Genomic DNA, 19280 nt, shown 5'->3' on the forward strand with positions numbered 1-19280 from the left:
ATTCACCAAAAGCTACCATTTAGAGGTAAAAGAGTGTGTGTTCAGGAAAATGTGTAAAATTAAAAGTTGAAGGGAACGATTGGGATTTAAAATTTGTCCTTTTCAGTTGAATGTTTTTAACCTGGTTTTTTAAAGGATCTCTACAAAACAGTAAGAAAAAAAGAAACAAGCAAATAGAGAAATAGCTTAAGAAACCAGACCAGCCTCTTCACAATAGAAAACACCCAGATGGGGTGGGGGTGGGGGTGGAGAGGGAGAGGCTTAGTGGTTAAGAGCAGCTGTTAGGCACCTGTTCAGTAGTGGTGGATAGAACCAGCTAGGTGCCCCAGCACTGAACCCCAACGGCGAGGAGGGGCAGCAATAGGAGGGTTGCAATCGATAAAGAAAAAAGCAGAAAAGAAAAAGTATTCAACCGTAGTATTCATCAGGAAAATGAAACGCGTAACCGCAACAAAAAGCTGCTGTGCACACCCAAAAGGCAAAGGTTAGAAAAAACAATCCTGACTACTCAAAAGGAATGCAAATTGGTACAACCACTCAAGAAAGCTGTTTGGCAGAATCCAATGTAGTTGAACGTGCTTGCACCCAGTGCCCAATGCCTTGATCATACCACTCCTAGGTATATACTCAAGAAATGCACATCTGTGCATACCAGACGTGTGCCCAAGGATGTCCACAGGAACCCTGAAAACAACCCAGGTGCTTATCCGTGTTACAATGCACGGGGACATGGTGGTGTAGTCACACACTAGAGAGCCACATGGCAGCAGAGCCAACCCCTGGAGACGGAGCAAGCCTCCCCTTTGGTTAGTCCTCAGCTGTTGGGAGTTTTCTCAATCTCACCCCAGACAGGCTGAGGGAAGAGGTCTCTGAGATGACCCCTGCTCCAAGCCTGTGCAGAAAGCCACACTGCACTGTGAGAAAGAGCGATCAATCGTGGAGCTGAGGGAGTACCGGCTAGCTCCCCCAGCCAGTCCCCACCTCATGAGCAAAACCAGTACTGAGCAACTATTTGAAGCCACTATATTAGTGGTGGGAACACACAGCATTAGGGAGCCAGAACATACATTGAAGTTTTGGAGGAAAAACAAAGCAAAATATATTCAGCAAGGTATGTGGCATACGCCCGTGATCCTAGCATTCAGGAAGGGGAGGCAGGAGGATTGCAAGTTCAAGGCCAGCCTTAGGTAGATAGAGTAGGAACATATTGTCTCAATCAAAAAATAAATAACGAGAGAGAGAGAGAGAGAGAGAGAGAGAGAGAGAGAGAGAGAGAGAAGGATATATTCAACTTGTAAGCCATTTTTTAAATATTTGAGGAAGGAAAACTCATTGGATAAATTTATAAAAATCCTTTTAAGAACTAAAATGTAATGTTAGAGTCATAAACAGGACACAGTTACTTGTGTTTTAAAATTAAAAGTTGAAGGGAACGATTGGGATTTAAAATTTTTCTATTTCAGTTGAAAGTTTGGGAAATTGTTTTAAATTAACTCTGGGAATAAAATAACCACAGGTAAAAGACATTGGATCCTTTCAGACAATTTAAAGCAACAACACTGGGAGAGGCATGACGTGCTTTATTGCGTGCTTGCTGGACACCATGTCCGGTCATAGGTGCTTTGCCCAGTCCTCACAACAACCCTGTGATGTGAGCTCATAGCCTCACAGAGCAGGCTCACAGAGGCTGTAAACCTGGCACTGTCCTGCAACCCATCCCATAAAAGGTGGAGTCGGGCCTGGCGCCTCTGGGCCCTCCTCCTCCCGTGAGGAAACCCATGAAGGTGAGTTTTCCACGTCATGTCCATCCCATACTCCAGATCTTTCTGGAGGGCTAAGAGGAGGGTGTGAGTGAGTACAAGCGGTCATCCAGGGACCGTGGAGGAGCACCACGTGGCCACAGAGACAACAGCTCTGCGATCCTTAGAGCTCCGGCGTGTGGGTTGGAGCCAACGGGGCCCGTGCACTGGACATAACTGGAGAAGGGATCAGGAGAGGACTTCTAGAAGCTGTGGAGAGAAGCAAAAGAAGGGTGTCAGCGCTTGGCTCCAGAGGGATCCTTGTGGGGTCTCTATTTTCTCTGCAGACCCCAGTTTTGACTGCACCCCAGTGCCTAGCCACGAGCAGTTGTGCCTTTCGATTCTTTCATGCTGGAACAGGGAGGGGTCACCTCTGAAGTTACCCAGGCCCATTTTCTTGGTCTGTAGTTGAGAGATGGAGTCTCTTCCTGCGAGCTCAAAAGAAAGCTCTCTACTTCCTGCTTAATCTCATGGACTGTGCTGCCTAGTTCTATGTCAGGTTGACCAGGCTGAAGTCTTCTGAGAGGAGGCACCTCAGTAGAGAAAATGCCTCCAGAAGATCCCGCTGTGGACCAGCCTGCAGGGCATTTTCTTAAAGAGTGATCAATGCGGGAGGACGAGCCCAGTGTAGCTGGGGCTGTCCCTGGGCTGGTGGTCCTGGGTTCTATAAGAAAGCAGGCTGAACAAACCACCAGGAAGCAGCAGCCAGGAAGCAGCAGCCAGGAAGCAGCAGCCAGGAAGCGGCAGCCAGGAAGCAGCAGCCAGGAAGCAGCAGCCAGGAAGCAGCAGCCCTCCATGACCTCTGCGTCAGCTCCTGCCTCCAGGTTCCTTCCTGCCCTGTTTGAGTTCCTGTCCTGACTTCCTTGATGGTGAACAGCAATGTGGAAGGGTAAGCCAAATAAAGCCTTTTCTTTTCAAGTTCCTTTAGCCACGGCGTTTCATCACAGCTCTAGAAACCCTGACTAAAACGTGGATGATGAAGAGAAACAACCCAACCCCTGCGCTGAGATTTGGTAGGCTTTGGAAGATGCCGACTTTCATGTCTACAAAGAAACGGGTTGGAAGATGAAGCTGGCAGAGTAGAGCTGGAAGAAGGACCTGTGCAGAGAAGACTGCTGCCCTGGGCCTCACCCACACAGGGGGCCTCCGCCAGGAGAGCAGCCCCTGCTGAGAGCCCAGAGCCCTGCGCCTGTGCCTAAGAGCAGACCGCCTGCCCAGGAGTCCTCTCAGCGGCTGCTCGCACTGACAGTCATCAGCTGGACAAGAAAACAAAAACAAAAGCAAAACCCAGCAATCTGCAACAATCGGTTTTCATTGTGAGGGACGAGTCTGAATGAGATATGATGCCTCTGTCTCTGGCAGCGCGCATAGACAGGGACAGTATGACGTTCGGTGACTAGTCAGTTCTGACGCTCAGGGCTAGACGTGGTCTCGCAGCTTCCTCCCAGGGCTCTGCCAGCTGCCGAGCTGGAAACCGAAGCACTTCCACCGGGTCCCATGTGTTACTGGGTTGATGGACGTGCTATCCCCGCCAGCCCTTTTCCACAGGGGGAGAAGGAGAAGCAGCAGGCAATCTCACAGAAACTGTGTAATTTATGACATGTACGACTATGTGCTCATTCTGAACACCCTGTGGTTTGAAAGTAAAACCCACCTGCTCTTTCCTTCCTCTCTGCCATGTAAATAACACAGGGACACAGAAAGGAAGATCTGCAGGCAAGCAGTGGTTCTGGGAAGGATCCCGTGATAATTTGGAATCATCCTTATAGGGGAAAATGATGTCAGGGCTAGAAGTTAGGATTTCAGCTGTGACGAGCTTGTGTAGAGACCCCAAGCCATCCTGCGATTTTGCGCAGTGAGTTAGGCTCCCAGAAAAGGATGCCTCAGAGGTGCCTCAGAAGGTGATTTCTAACGCTGACACGGCGTATATGCTGTCCAGATTTGCTTTACTGGGAACCAGCCACAAAAGTTCCAGTGTCCTTCAATGGTGCCTGTCCCCTGATGTTTGGGACACATCCCTAAAGCTGGGGCTTCTTAGGTCTTTATTTGAATGATTTTCTTTATCCTCACCTAACTTCTCAGAGGCGTTAGGATTCAGAATTAGCAAAACGAAGACACAAGCTTGCTTAGGGAAGAGAAGAGAGAGCAGAGCCAGAGACCGACTGGGCAAAGGGGAAAGAAAGCAACCGGATCGCCAAACATCCACGTGACAGAGCAGCAGAAGTCAGGGGTCAAGTAGGGATGGAGAGGGTAAAGTGTGGGCGAGAGGGGTGCTTAGAGCCACAAACCAAGACAACAGGGACAAGTAGGAGTCAGGAATGGAAAGAACCAGAAAGAAGAGCAGAAGTCAGCGCTCTGTGAAGAGGTGGGGAAGCAGGCTGGACAGCACGAGGCTCCCACAGTTCACACCGGTCAGCAGGGAAGGGCGTGTGGAGAGGCAGAAAGAGGACAAGGGAACAGGAAGGTACACTGAGTTATCTTGGGCTCCAGAGCCTTGGAATTACTCCACAGGAAATGATAACGTCCATATCTCTAAAGCCAATGTCGGTCTTCAGGGCCTTCATCTCCGCCTCTCTCACCAGCAATTCAGCTTGTTTGAAAATACGCACCGAGGAGGCCTTCTGCACAAGACTAGTTATTCCCATCTGGGGGTGCTTCTCTGAGAGTGCCAGGTTCGTTTGTGCACCCCTGTCCCTTAAAACGCCTTCCAGGTTGTGGACGGTGGGGCTTTTCCTCAGGAAAAGCCACGCCTCCACCACGGTTGGGTAGAGTCCAGATGAAAATGTCAAAATTCAGAGAGATCAATCAGGAGACCATGCAAGCAACTTCTCAGAACTACCAAAACACAGCCTTCCTGGTACACACTCCTACGAGGGAAGTCCTGTTCCCAAGGGGAAGCCACCTGGGTCTAAGACCAGGCCACTGCCCACACGTGTGGGCTGCTGGGAAAATCCAGGCTGTCCTACATCTGTCTTAGGAATGTTCTCATCAAAGCACTGTCTGGGCCTCACCAGAGCAACCAGCCCCGTCTGCCACTGGGCGGGAGGAAAGCAAGACAGGGCCATTCGCTTCCCAGACGTTTTGCCTGCTATCACCAGACACTTTGATTTTAACAGTCCTTCCTAGCGAAGACTCAGTAACAGCGGCTTCCCAGAACTCTCTGCGTGCCAGCGAGACAATCAGTAGAACCATGCCCGCATTCGCTTCCCTTAAAATACATACCACGTGCCAAAATCTCCTTAGCCCCAGCAGCAGTCAGCCAGTAGCAAAATCTAGTCACGCCTACCCTCAAAAGATGAGAGCCCATTGGTCTGCTCTAAATGTCAATCAGCCCATTCTCCACAATGTAAACACAATCAGTAGGCTTAGAAAATCCTTCACACTACGCATGCATTTGCTGTGAGCAGAGGCGGGGTTGGGTTATGAGCAGTGAGTCCTCTGAGGGATTCCAAGGCAGTGTCAGGTACAAGGTCTATTCGCCTGGCATACTTACATAGGATCCTGAGCTGGCGACTGTGCCCATGTTAGTTCTGCCCTCACCTCATGTACTCCCCATCGCTCCTATAATCCATAAATGACTCTGATCCCGAAACCTCCTCAAAATCCTCCAGCGCCAGACTGGTGGAGTCCTCACCCAGGGGGCCGCTGTCAGACCTGGGCATCCTGGCCCGGGGCAGAGGCACAGGGAAGTTGGTGGTAGCTGGGGGCGGGGAACAAGGGGGTGTTGGCCCGATGCAGACGGGCCTGGCCTGAGCAGGGGACACAGCTGCCTCAAGGGCTTCTTCATCATCTTTCTCAGACTCTGGTTCCCCGTCGGAGGCTGAGGGACTCAGAACATGGTAGAGGCTGGGAAGGCGGATGTCGAAGCGTAACCCAAACTTGGCAAACAGCTTGTCATTGAGGGTGTAGAGCTTCTCGGAGATGTCATAGCCCAGCAGGGCTGAGAAGAGACGGGAGATATATCGCTCTCTGTTCAGAAGAAGGTGAAGGTTTTTCCGGGGCCAGGAAATGTAGCTACATTCGGTCTCAGCGGTGAGCGTCACCTGAGGGGTTAGGAGCAGAGAGGGAAAGGTTTAAAGTGCAGAGAAACTGGCAGCTATTTTGACATGGTAGCTCTCTACGGCCTAGCTGGGACGAGGTCCAGGGTCAGGGTCTTGTGTGCACTGTGAGGTGCATGTCCCCGTGTCAGCTGAGGTCAGTCCCTTGCTCTGCTGCCCCTCACCTCCTGGAACCTCAAAGTCCCATTTCTTCCGTTCTGATGTTCCACCGTTGGTAACAGCAATGGCTGTGAAAGATTCTGAGTAGAACGTCGAGGGGGGAGGGGAGGGGGGCGTCCTAGGGCACTGAAGAGAGGTCAAGCGGAAGGCTGCTCCTTTTAAGGACAAAGAACTAAGAACCAGGCTTGGTGACTAATCCCAGTTACTGAAGGGAGGATGACAAGTTCAAGGCCGGCTTCACCACACTCTGCTACAATAGGAAGCCTCCCCGCCCCCCCATTCTGCTCAGAATCTTTGCCAGTCATTTGACAGTGGAACTGCAGAACAGAGGAGATGGTGTTGGTATCAGGACCTCTGAAACCCATGGCATCACATTAGGCAAGACCGGCACACCTGTTGCCAAGGCAACAGTTATCATATTCCCAGAATCCACTTGGCTCACCTCCCACCTTTATCCCTCTGATCTCTCTCTCTCTCTCTCTCTCTCTCTCTCTCTCTCTCCCTCCCTCCCTCCCTCCCTCCCTTTCTCTTTCTGCCACCACCTTGCCCTTTCCTCTCTCAATAAACCTCAGGTGGAACTGTTTGGCCTGGTGTGGTCTTTCTGGAACCGCGAAGGTCACAACAGATGGGTATGCAATGAGGCTCCAGAAGGTGACGGGCAGCTGAGTGAGGGAGAGACTGACCCCAGCTCCTGACATGGGGCGCACACACCTTGGAGGAGAAAATCAAGGTGAGGGAAGGAGATAACTTAGTGGTAGAGCATGTGTGTAAGGCCCGGGGTTGAGTTTCCTCTGTGTGTGTGTGTGTGTGTGTGTGTGTGTGTGTGTGTGTGTAGAACCACACACTGGGGCACAGTCACTAAAAGGGCTGGGGAAAAAAGTTTATTGAAAGAAACAGCCACAGATTAAGCATGGACAGAGCATTGGGGTTCAGGTCCCAGAATCTGCACTTGGTTACAAAGTACAGATTTCATGGCCTGAGCAGGAATATAAAGGCACAGGAAAAGAAACGCAGGAGCCCACTAGAGAGATGGCTCAGCAGTTAAGAGCACTGATTGCTCTTCCAGAGGTCTTGAGTTCAATTCCCAGAAACCACATGGTGGCACAGAACCATCTGTAATGGGATCTGATGCCCTCTTCTGATGTCTGAAGAGAGTGTCAGTGTGCCCACATGCATAAAATACATAAATCTTCAAAAGAAAAAAGAAAGAAAGGAAGGAAGGGAGGAAGGAAGAAAGAAAAGAAAAGGAAAGAAAGAAAGAAAGAAAGAAAGAAAGAAAGAAAGAAAGAAAGAAAGAAAGAAAGAAAGAAAAAGAAAGAAAACAAAAGAAACTCAGGAGCAATGGAAAAGGTCCCCTCCTTAGTTATTTAAGGACGGAGGAAGGTCTGTGTATTCACCATGTCCAGGATGCAAACTAGATTATGCCAGCAGGACAAAAAGGCATGTACTTGGCACACAGTAGGACTCCATAATCCATGTTGAAATGATGAACTGGGCATGGTGGCCCATGCCGTCCTTATAATCACTCAGGAGTGGACCAGACCTGGAAGCCAGATTGGGCTACACAGTGATTCTAGGATAACCTGAGCTACAGGGTAAGACCCTGTCTCAAGACCAAAGTTAAGTAACAAAGCTAAAATTAAGATGAAATCGTTCCTAGGATAGTATAGAACAGAGAATAAACTCAGACAACTTTGAATGATCTGGCTGATACATCCCTTTGGCTGACAGGGCTACATTGTGTCTGTTGGTGAGTGGTGAAGACAACCATCGAGGCCTTCCAGGCTAACCTTTACTGAGCTTTGAGTATGTCCCAGGCATTGTATTGCTTTTTTTTTTTTTTTTTTTTTTTACTAACTATGAAATATGGTTCAAAGCATTTTCTGTTAGGGACTATATACACCCCTTAAACTCTTGCCTCTCAGAGCTAGAAAGTTGGCTGAGGGGGCTAAGAGCACTTGCTGTTCTTGCAGAGGACCTAAGATTGATTCTCACATCCACACCAGGCAGCTCACAACTGCCTATAGCAACCTCAGCTCCAAAGGATCCACCACCCGTGGCTTCTGCAGGTATCTCTACTCATGTGCACATACACCCCCCCCCCACACACACACACACTTAAATATAAATCTTTTTGCTTTTTTTCAAGACAGGGTTTCTCTGTGTAGCCCTTGGGTGTCCTGGCTGGAACTCACTCTATAGACCAGGCTGGCCTCAAACTCATAGAAATCCACTAGCTTCTGCCTCCCGAGTGCTGAGATTAAAGGCGTGTGCCACCACCACCTGGTTTAAAAATACATCTTGTAAAAAAGACACACCTTACCACCCTCTCACCTTGCCTGCTTTACCTCCCATCACACCCTCTCCTGGTCCTCCACGCCCGCTGTGCCCCTCCTCCAGCCCTACCGTCCACAGCTTTGTACATTGTCTAGTCATTAACAGGGCCCTAAATTAGTCATCTGGGCCAGAAGCTGGGTGCTGGCTGGCTTCAGGTTTGCCCCTGTACCAGCTGTGGGACATCCGTTACCATCATGTCTGGGCATGTCGCCTCCAGAGAGAATTCTGAAGAAAACACTCACAGTCTGTCCATCCCCAGCGACTGAGCAAGTGGCTTTCACACTCTGTCATAGCCTGTGCCCTAAATGTCCTTATCGGCAAATTCCAGACAAGAAACCAGGGTCAGGCAGAGAGCAGATGGACCTAAGGAAGACCTGACCCAGATGCAGTCCGTGTCCGGAAGGCCAGACACAGTGACACACACGGGCGTTCCCCCGGGTAGGCTGCTACCGCTTCCGTTGTTTGTAAAGAATGAAATACCGGGTTGTTTTTTGCCTTACTTTTATGATTATCTACCTTTCTATTTATTCTCCTTTTTAGTGCTGGGGTTACAAGAACACATTACCATGCCCTGCTTTTTTGTGGGTGCTGGGGAATCTTAACTCAGCTTTGCATGTTTACACAGCAAACACTGACCTACTGAACCTAACCCCCAGAAACCTACTTTTGCATTGGTTCCCACATGCATACAGGAGTGTCTCTAGTAGAGTTCTGATACAGTGCCAAGCTCTCTCCTTGTGAGAGCATATCTCAATAGAGCATGGGTCAGGTGAAACAGGTTGCAGATCGGAGGCTAACAATCAACTCGGTGGAGGATGCTCCTGTGCCCTGCTCTTGACGAATAAGAGGGCGTCACAGGGCCCCGCAGCCAGCGGGGCTGGTGTAGTGGGTGCCAGCCGGGTGTGGTGGGATGCTGAGATCCTTGTGGAATGTGCTGTGAGTTACGATTTAGGCAGGAACCAGGATTGTTCTCCCAAAGGTCAAGATGAACTATAGCAACACCATTTGATGACTGCAAAGAGGAAATGGAACTTTACACAGCCAACAGCAAGGGTGTGGATCTCACTGCTTCTAAATGAGGCAAACAGTCAAGATATAAAAGGCAGAACACGAGTACACTTACATACCAGGCAGAGAGGCCATCTGGGGTAACAGCATAGCCCACCTGCTCCTCCCTGTCAAAGCCACAGCCTGCTCTGGCCAGTTCTAGTCACCCAGGGCTCTTCGGTCATTCTCTGGCCTGAGGGAGTTCCCAAAGAATGCCTCTGGGCAAGGCAGAGAGGGTGGAGAAGGGACAAAGGTTCTGTGATTGGAGCTGGTCAGCGGCTCTGGCAGTGACAGCGTGACTGCTTCCCTGACGGTATCACCACAGAGCTAGGATTAGGACGGAAGCAGGCCCAGGCAGTGGCATTGCCTGGCATGTGTCTGTTCCGGAGTTAGTTCATATGCTGGCTAGAGGACTCTGGAAGATGTCACAGAAGATACCCAGACCCAGGACAGCAAGCTGTCTGGCAGAGTCCTGAGAGGGTTGAGTGGGCCGTTCTTCTGATGGGCCAGGCTCTTGCTAGGTTCTTCTATTCTCTGAGTATGTGATGCTCTGGGGCCTTGGCTGCCCTATCTGTCAAACACAGGAACCGTTATATCCAACCTAGTACATCGTATGATCCAGCGAGGCAGTAAAAATGCAGTACATGCTAGCTATCAGCAAAGTGTCAAGGACTGCAGAGGGGACAGCAGGGGCTGAGTGGTCAGATGACTCTGCCACAGCTCAGGGCTGTGAGTGACCCACAGAGTCTTCTGAGACACCAACTGCTCATGGGCAACCAGCTCAGCAAAAAACTGTTCTTGGGACTGTCTTTAGGAGTGTGGAGATAGAGACAGACACAGAGGCAGAGAGACGGCAGTCCGCCACACCATTAGAACAGGAGCAGTATGGACACAGCCAAGGTAAACAAAAGGAAGTGCTCAGACAGACAGACAGGTGGCTGCCGGAAGCTGAGGGCATAGCGGCCAGAAGGTGAACCTGGGTAACCCTCGTGGAAGAGTTCTGGGGAGCACGATGGTTTGTTTAGAATGCATTTCAGGTACAGGGCAACAGAAGGGTCAAGTTATGAGCAGCATGTTCCAGGAGGGCCGGAGCTGCTAAGAGTTTCAGTTACCCTAAGTAGGGTAAGGTGGTTTTTTTGTTTTGTTTTGTTTTTTTTATCCTGTGGGTATTAGTCTTTTGGAGGAGTTGTAGGCCCACGAGGGACATGACTGCCTGTCAGGGACCAGAACCACCCTTCCCTGTCCCTGAGACCCGGGAGCCCAGGCAGAGGCCATGATCCCGCCCACTCTTAGCATCGCATTTGGTGGTGGTCTAAGGGCAGATGGCAGAGAGGGGAAGGGAGAGGTAGCAGTGCTGTGGGCTTCCAGTGACAGGTGACTGTGCTACCACGGGGCTCCTTATTACCTGGAAGGTCCCCTCTTCAGAAGGATGCAGTGATTCCCATTCAGGAGAGTCCATGAACTGGTATGGAAAGATGTAGTGCAGAAACTGCCCGTCCTGGCTCACTCGGACCCTGACAAAAGGAGAGTGGAGACTGAATGGACAAGGGCAATGACTGCTCTCTGCCGAAGCCGCCCACCTACTGCTGAGCAGCTGAAACCCTCTCGAAGAAATACTCAGCTACCGCGCGGCCAGAGCAGGTATGGCCCAATTACATACACATGGAGACGAAGTTTGCATGGTCCTTGTCCTGTGCATGGTTTTCTATTCCACAGTGCAGAACAAGAGTCCCGGGGAGGGGACAGGGTATAGGAACACTTGGGGGCCTAGCAGCGTGGTTTAAGTATACATGAGTCTAGGGTAACAGATCATGTGTGTATGAGCTCATGGGTGACCATTCAACAGGTGCGAGGCTGTGGCAGGAGGATTGCCATAAGTGTGAAGCCAACCTGGCCTATATAATAAGTGCCAAAGCAGAAAGGACTAGAGTGAGACCCCCACATCACCGCTACCATCCCTCAACACCCCACGCAGCCAATACACACCCCAAAGAAGGAGGAGAAAAGGAAGGGATAAAAAGAGGAAAAAAAGGAAGGAAGGAAAAAAGGAAGGAAGGAAGGAAGAGAAGAAGGAAGGAAAAGAAGGAAGGAAGGAAAAAAAGGAAGAAAGGAAGGAAGGAAAGAAGGAAGGAAGGAAACCAAACCTCCTGAAAACTTAGTCATGAGTTTTATCTCAAAGCAATTAAAAAACACCTCTGCAGGTGAGTTATGGACATTTTTAATTTTAAAATCTCCCTAATAATTCCACTACGTCTCCAGGATGCAAACCACTGTGCTGGGGCTCTGTCGTGCGCTAACTACGTGTGGCTATTTCAATTGAGATTTACATTCACTAAAATTAAATATTAATTTAATAACAATCGATCCAGTCCCTCAGTCACACTGACCACGCCCCAAGCGCCTGTGGCCTGGGCTGTCATATTGCACAGCACGGATGTAGAATGTCTCTGTTGCCATGGGAGGCGCTGCTCTGCCTTTCCCCTTCCACGCGGCCCGCAGGAGGAGCAGTGCTCAGGACAGCTCATGTTTGCCAGAGAAAGAGCCGGCGAGGAAGGCAAACGGATGCTTCACAGTGCCTGCCCATTGAGCCATCGCGGTGATGTAGGGTAGACTGGTTTTTCTTTCTGAGTCTTACTGCCTCGAAAACAGATGGTCAGGAAAAGTGCATGGTGAGCTTAAGGCCACATGGGTACCAGGCCACAAAACAGAGTCCACGTTCTCTCACCATGATGCCATGCTGGGTAGGTGGTGGTGGATGCTTCCAGCATCACCCCTTCTCTACCTTCATCATGTACAAGGACACAAGATCCTAAACTCCTCATTCGCTGATGGTCCTGGCACGCGCACCTGGCCCGATGCCTTTCTAACTTCGTCGAGACTTTAGAACTGGAGTTAAGTCACTGTGACTTGTGACTTGTGCCTTGGGCAGAGGCAACTGTCACACACTGGTTAAACTAACACACTCCTGTGTTCAAGAGCTAAAACTGTGTCTCTCAGATAATGGAACCCCGACTTTACAAAAGGATGTGCTGCCCCAACTGGTCACAGGAGAGTCTAAATCATACAGAACAGCCAATAGACACGATCTTATCTTTCTCCAGCCTGAGGCCGAGGTGCATGCCTTTCTTTAAGTTTGAAAAGAAATCCTTTTCTTTTCCTAAAGGACCCCACCTCACATCAGCTAGATCGAGTAGATTTCTGTAGCTGTGATCAGGAATTCTAATTAATATAAAAATTGTTATGACTATGATTATTCTACACTACCAACCTGTTAAGCAACTGCTCTGACCTTTGTACATCCCAGGGTAAGCAACCTCACTAATGTAGTTTGCTGGATCTCTAGCCTTATGAGCAGCACCCACCCTGGTGCTTTGCCCCTGCAGAGAAGGGGCCTGCACTCTGTGAGGGTCTGGTACCGTACCTGGCACACCAGCTGTACGCCTGCATAAAGTGTATGGTCTCTGGATGTAGGGTAACAGCTAGACATAGATCAAGACCAGCCTTAGCCTTTTTCCTCCATTTCCCAGAAAGCTCCAGTTTTCACAGCCATCTCTTCTAAAGCAAGTTATATCGGCCAAAGAAGGAAATGAGCAAGCACACCTTTGTGGCACACACGCCCCGAGGGAGCTCGTGCTCCACTGCTTCTGCAGCTTCTCTTCACAGAAGCTCCCGTGTTCCGGACGACCGAGGGCTGCAGAGGTGGGTACAATCTGACCCTGGCGGCCTTTGAGAGGTTCACAGCTCAGTGGAAGACTAGAGCGCGGGAAGAACTGGCAGCAAATCAGTGTGCTGAGTACCAGGGTTGAGTGGGCTCACAGAAGAGCAGGACGGAGGAGCCTGGTCCTCTGCAGGGGACAGGATGACATTCCGTCTGAGTTCTCAAGGGTAAGCAGGCTATGCTGAGCAGGTAAGGGTAGAGACGGCCAGGGATCCCGGGAGTTTGGTGAGAGAACCCGCTCTCTCTTACCTGCAGCTCCTCTTCCTCCAGGCTGCTGGAGTTTTAACTGGCTGTGTGGCCGCACAGCAAAAGACTACGCCTTCTTACAACCTTTGCTGCTAGGCTCTGGCCATGGGATATGAGTACCCTTGAGTCTCCCCTAAATGAATGCCCAGATAGATGTGTGAGCGTACACAGCACTGAAGACTATTCCTAGTCATTAAATAACTACCTATTATATGATCCCCTAGAGAAGAAAGTTCTCAAGCCATGGGAGGAACAGAGCCAGCCTCTGATGGCAGAAAGACACTATGAGACCAGGAGATATACACAGACTGCCTGGAAGATGCAGGAGGAAATAAAGGGCCACAATCTCCTACCTCAGGGCCTTTACACATGCTGTCTTTAGCTAGACCAGTTCTCTCAGGGCTGGCATGACTCCTTGCAGTAGTGTGTCTGACCTCTCAGAAAACAAAGATCTGTAAGTTAGGTGCTCCTGTTACATTTACTATTTCCCTACCCCCATGAGTTCAAGACAATGTTTGTCACATCTAACACCGGATCTTAATACTCTTAAAAAAACACCCAGAGATAGCAGGGGAAGGGAGAGGAGAGGGAAGACGAACAAAGAGAAAAGGTGTGTGTGTGTGTGTGTGTGTGTGTGTGTGTGTGTGTATGTTTCTGTGTGTCTGTCTTTGTGTGTGTGTGTGTGTGTGTGTGTGTGTGTGTATGTATGTATGTGTGTGCGTGTTTGAGTGTGCACGCATGCATGAATCCTTAGATGTTGCACATGCACATGAAGGAAAAAGCATCTCTAAGGAAAGAAGGCACCAGGAGAGAAGGAAGCCAGCGACCTGTGTCATTTCTCCTCCTCATCTCCTCAGACAGGAAGTAGGTTCCCAAAGCACACTGCCAACACGTGACCCTGTCTCTCTAATGTCTAAGCAGGCCACTGGGCACACCAAAGTGGTTTTTAGCCGGCATGCTGCATCCTTTATCTTCGGTGTCCTCCTCGATCGCACGAGCAGCAGGTCATTCCCTTGTGCCGTCATAGCTTAGACAGTTGCCCGTTCTGGACGGTTGTGCGTGTGGGATCCAGTGCATTGCATCCTCTATGAAACCAAAAGAGTGAGCATACCTCAGCAGGGTGACAGGCTTTGAGGAAGTCACTCTGTTCTCTGATTACTGCAAGGGTTGGCTGCCCTTGTCAAAACCAAACAGAAAGGCTTCTGGGGTTTGAGCAAAGGGCTCCAGGGGACACTCCCCATAGGCCGGGGTGGGCTGTGCAGGAGCCTCCACTTCCCAGCACAAAAGGAGTCTCTTCTGTACCTAGAGGTGTTCAGTATTACACCAACCCGGCGATTCTCTCTGAAAACCAAACCCAGTCAGAGACGGGAAGCCCGTCTCCCTCTTGTCCACTCAGCAAAGCTGACAGGATGGCACCAAAAGGCAACAAGCCCAAAAGAACAGCACACAGCCCTACCCAGACCTTAAAAGTCAAGGGGGAACCTGAAATGGCCTGATTTCTAACTGTTGATGCTTAGGGTCCTAGGAAAAGCTGTGTAGACAGACAAGCCTTGTTTTTCCCTTTTTGGGAACATGGTCTTTTTTGTTTGTTTGTTTTGTTTTGTTTTGTTTTTGTTTTTTTTCGAGACAGGGTTTCTCTGTATAGCTCTGGCTGTCCTGGAACTCACTCTGTAGACCAGGCTGGCCTCGAACTCAGAAATCTGCCTGCCTCTGCCTCCCAAGTGCTGGAATTACAGGTGTATGCTACCACCGCCAGGCTGGGACTCGGGTCTTATACAAGCTCTCAGTAAATTTGTCCCAAGACAACAGAGCCATATGATAACAGTATGTTTCTGTTGAATGAACGCTGCACAGGAGAGGCCAGTCTCTGGCAGCCTCAGCAGAGGAGCCATGATGAGCAAACAGCGTCCCATGACTGAGCAGGCTCCACACAGTCATTGTTTCTTTTAAGCATGGAACTAAGCAGTGAACACCTAGGAACAGCCATTGTGTCATTGACCATCTTATTAGTTTGTCCTTCCCACCGCCAACTCTCCTTCCTTCCCCTCATCTTTTCCTTCCCCCTTTCTCTCCCTCCTTTCACTCTTCCCTCCCTTTCCCCTTCTTTCTCCTCCACCTTATCTTTCCCTTTCCCGTCCTTCCCTGTAACCAGAATGTTCTGATTATCATCGTTTTCCGCCACGTGCTGTGCTTGATCTCCAGCAAGGCGATGGAATGGATTGTCTATGGTCAGGTGCTACGGGGCAACATTTTCAAGAATGCACAGATGCTTACAAAGTGTGACACCCAGAGCCCTGTGGTGGCTTCTTGTTGAACATCACCGGCCACTGTTGCCATGGAGGCTAACTGGATGGACACTATCTGACCCTGAAGCCAGCCCATGTCCAATCTCTCCCTCTTCCTCTGAGGTACACGTCCCAGAATCCCCAGTGAGACATCCGTGGGCTTCATCCGTGGGCTTCACCGCTCTTCTGCCACCATGAGCCCTCAGATTACAGTAGAGACTCTCAGGAGAACAATGGGCCTGGGGACACAGGCGGGGCTAGCTCCTCTCTGCAGCTGTCAGTCACAGGCTACACTCCAGCGCCTGTACAGAATATCTCAACTACTAGGCCCTGGCAGGGAACAGGATTCACTGGAAACCTCCTGGTTTTTGTGTTTGTTTGTTCGTTTGTTTTTCCTGCACATAGTGGGTGCTTTGCAAGTGTCAAATGCATATGGAAGGAACACATTGATCTTATTGATCAATGGTCACTTTTCTAATGCTCACAGAGGTTGCTGCACTTTAGGCATCACGTATCGTGAGGTGTGTGCGTATCCACTTTGGGTCTGGCCTCCCCAGCCCTTCCGGTGGCAAGTAAACACAGTCACCCTCGATAGCGTAGAAGTTGCCTCATGATTTAGCTTCCCCTTGGAAAGTGTCGAGAAAGAGGAAGCAACCTCACTCCGAGGACAAATTCTATCTGGGTTTGTTAGCTTGATTTTCCACATCCGCCCCTGGATGAAAGGCGACACGAAATGGAAGGGGACACTAGGGAACAGGAAGCGTGGGCGGAGGGGAATTCCAGGCACGGACAACAGGGACAACTTACCGGCCAGAGAGCAGCAGGGACAGGCGGTTGATGGCTGTCTCCCCCTCTACGGCGTAGGTCTGCTCCGTGGCCAGTGTCAAGACCTGCTCGTGGCAGCAGTGGACGATTTCCTTGTAGACCTGCATGGGCACCTGCAGGGGCAGGCACAGTGTCCTGTAGAGGAGGGTGAACTCCTGCGGCAGGGTATTCACCCGGACTTGATAGACCAGCTGTGCCAGCTGAAGTAGGCACGCCACGGACAGGAGGGCGTTCCAAAGGACGACGTCTAGCCCGCAAGCATCAAACCAGCCCCACAGCACACAGCAGAGGAAGCCCGGGCCCAGGATGCCGAAAAGATAGAAGCAGCCGTAGACTCCACTGCCCGCCATAAAGCCCATTAGCAGGAAGCAGTTGGCCAGGTGATAGACAGCTCCTTCCACATCCTGTCTCCAGCTACTGCACACGGGCCGATGCCACAGGAGCTGAGCCACCGTGCTGCCGTTGGCACTCATCTTTGGGGCTGTCGGGGCCTTTGCAGGCTCCGATAAGGTCTCCACAAAGGAAACTGGGTGGAAAAAAAATCAGTCTGTACTCCCAGGTGACTTCTCACCACCAACGCTACCTTTGCTGGCAGGGATGCTGGCAGGTGGCTCTGAGAAAGAACGCCAGGGCATAGTACACTTCCATGGGAGCTTGAAAACCTGAATTTGTTGTTTGGGATTTTTCTTTTCCTTTTCCTTTCTCTCTCAGCGAAGCTCCTCTTCCCCTCGCAGTGCTCTGGGAAACCTCTTTGGCTCCGGCTTTCTTAGCATAGTCCTCATGTTTAGTTCTTAGCAAAAAGCATACATTGCCCTGAGAGGACGCAGGAACTCGACACCACAAACTTCAGCAACGCCGGGACGAAGCAGTCACATCCTGCTGTCTGTCGTTCCCAGGCAGGAGGAGGAGCGGAGAGGCAGCCGGAGGAGAGGCACACACTTGTGCTCCATTTGGAATGCATGACCTCCTGGCACCAGAAGAAAGGGTGACCCCAGAGGGATACCATGTTTGGAATTGGAATCCAAGAGGTGCTGGCAGTGAAAGAAAACAGGCCAGGCGAACGGGCAGGCTGGCACAGCACCTAGCATACCTCCGGAGGACAAGATAAGACCCAGAGTCAACAGGGGAAGGCAGGGAGGGTCAAAGGAAAAGCAAGCCGGGAATTAAGTCCATAGAGTAGGGAGGAAGCAGCGCAGATGTCCTGCCGGGAGGACTGGGGGATTTGCGGGAGGTAGGAGTGGGAATGCCTGGGTCTATTAACAGAAACGGTAGTGGCAGGGAGAACCGGAAAGCCCGGTGAAGGGTTGTAGACACTCAGCAAACATCACTGTTTGACATTCATTCAACAAAAGCAGCAGTGTAAAGCAGCCCCTTCAGCTCTAAGCTGACCCTCCTCTGCAAACATCTGCACAAAGCAATAGTCAACGGTAACACACAGGACCTAAGTCACACCCCATCTCTACGCCAATAGCCTCACGTCAGAACAACAGCCTAGGAAATAACTACTCCTTTGGCACTTGACCTTCACTGAACGGTGCACATATTTACATTCCTCAGTCACCAGTGTTCTAGAGCTGAGGAAAATGGAGCCTCCGAGAGGTAACATGTCCAACACGGAGTAGGCAGCAAAGCCGGGATTTGATCCTGAGACTGTCAAATGAAAACTCCACAGTCCTAAGATGTCTGATGACTTCCAAGGAACATCTAAATGAACCTGGGGGGGGGGGGGCTCAACTTTGGATTGGCAAGGAGTGAGTGTGGACTGTGCAAACATGTAAGCCAAGACAGCCCACTTGGTGGCTTCTGGAGCACCCGCTGAGTCTCCATCCCAGCTGCTGGGGTCAGGAGCACCTTCGCCTCACTGTCCCGGGGATTTAAGTGAGTGCTCCGCCTCCTAGAACTATCCAAATCCTAACTCCACGGAGACTGAATAACACTGAGGAGAAGTCAGAAGTTAAATGTGCTGTGAAGCTCCCATCTCAACACCCAGTGTACACTGTGACCCGAATGTCACTTTATAAGGGAGAGGCTACAGACAGCAGTGGCAGCTCGGTGCCTGCAACAAATGACCAAATTAAGTTTAAAGAACAGGGTGACCCAGGAGGAAGGGCACAGCATGGGGAGGGAGGGCAGAGCTGAGGCGTGAGGTGGGAGGGAGAGCAGAATCTCCCATGGGGAATTGTAGTCACTACCGAAGTCAGAAAGTTCTTCTTGCCATGCTAAAGGAAGACATTTTAAATTTTTAATTGGAATTGATCGATCTGGAGATGGCTTCATACTTCCCTGTCTCTGGAGAGAGGTACAGAAAGGGCTGGGACATTTGGAGAACAAAGCACCACAAGACTCTCACAGCAGGCTTTGGGTGGCAGGCACCTTTCTGGAATTTTCTTCAGATTTATTTACTTATTTATTTATTTATTTATTTATTCATTCCTGGGTGTCACTTCAGCCTAGGATCACCTGGAACTCACTAGGTAGTCCAAGCTGGCCTGGAATTCTTGGGAATCCTCCTGCCTGGCCTCCCAAGTGCTGGGGTTAGAGGTGTGACATCAACTGTGACCTCAACGTGTTCAGTGCAGAGTGGGGATTTCCATATGCCTCTTTTTGTCTTCTGCCTGCTTCCCTACTCTAGCTAGCAGCAGCTGTTTGTGCTTCAGGCAACCGGGCTCCCTGCTGGGGTTGGAGTCCCTGCCAGCTGTCAAGGGGCAGGCACAGGGAAGCCACCAAGGCTCTGAGATAGAATTTCAAAGCAGGTCAGCAAGACAGCCTTGGCCCTGACCCTTTAAAGAGACAGGCCCTGCTCCCT

The 19280-nt window shown here is 50.5% G+C and overlaps 1 protein-coding gene across 2 annotated transcripts; it reads right to left on the reverse strand.

Moving 5' to 3' along the window:
• Positions 1–1565: 1565 nt before the first annotated feature.
• Positions 1566–17712, reverse strand: Popdc2 (popeye domain containing 2). Of its 2 annotated transcripts, none has more exons than XM_052157924.1 (4): positions 16457–17712; positions 10806–10914; positions 5434–5842; positions 1566–2009 (listed from the first exon to the last, which is right to left on the reverse strand). In XM_052157924.1, exons 1-4 carry the CDS (start codon positions 16945–16947, stop codon positions 1924–1926), a joined length of 1095 nt encoding a protein of 364 aa, XP_052013884.1. In that variant the 5' UTR covers positions 16948–17712; the 3' UTR covers positions 1566–1923. The 2 variants fall into 2 exon arrangements, with proteins under 2 accessions (XP_052013884.1, XP_052013882.1); XM_052157922.1 differs by having other exon boundaries at positions 1915–2009; positions 5293–5842.
• Between the last annotated feature and the right edge of the window lie 1568 nt (positions 17713–19280).

This window comes from Apodemus sylvaticus, chromosome 15 (assembly GCF_947179515.1).
Source record: "Apodemus sylvaticus chromosome 15, mApoSyl1.1, whole genome shotgun sequence".
Taxonomy (NCBI): domain Eukaryota; kingdom Metazoa; phylum Chordata; class Mammalia; order Rodentia; family Muridae; genus Apodemus; species Apodemus sylvaticus.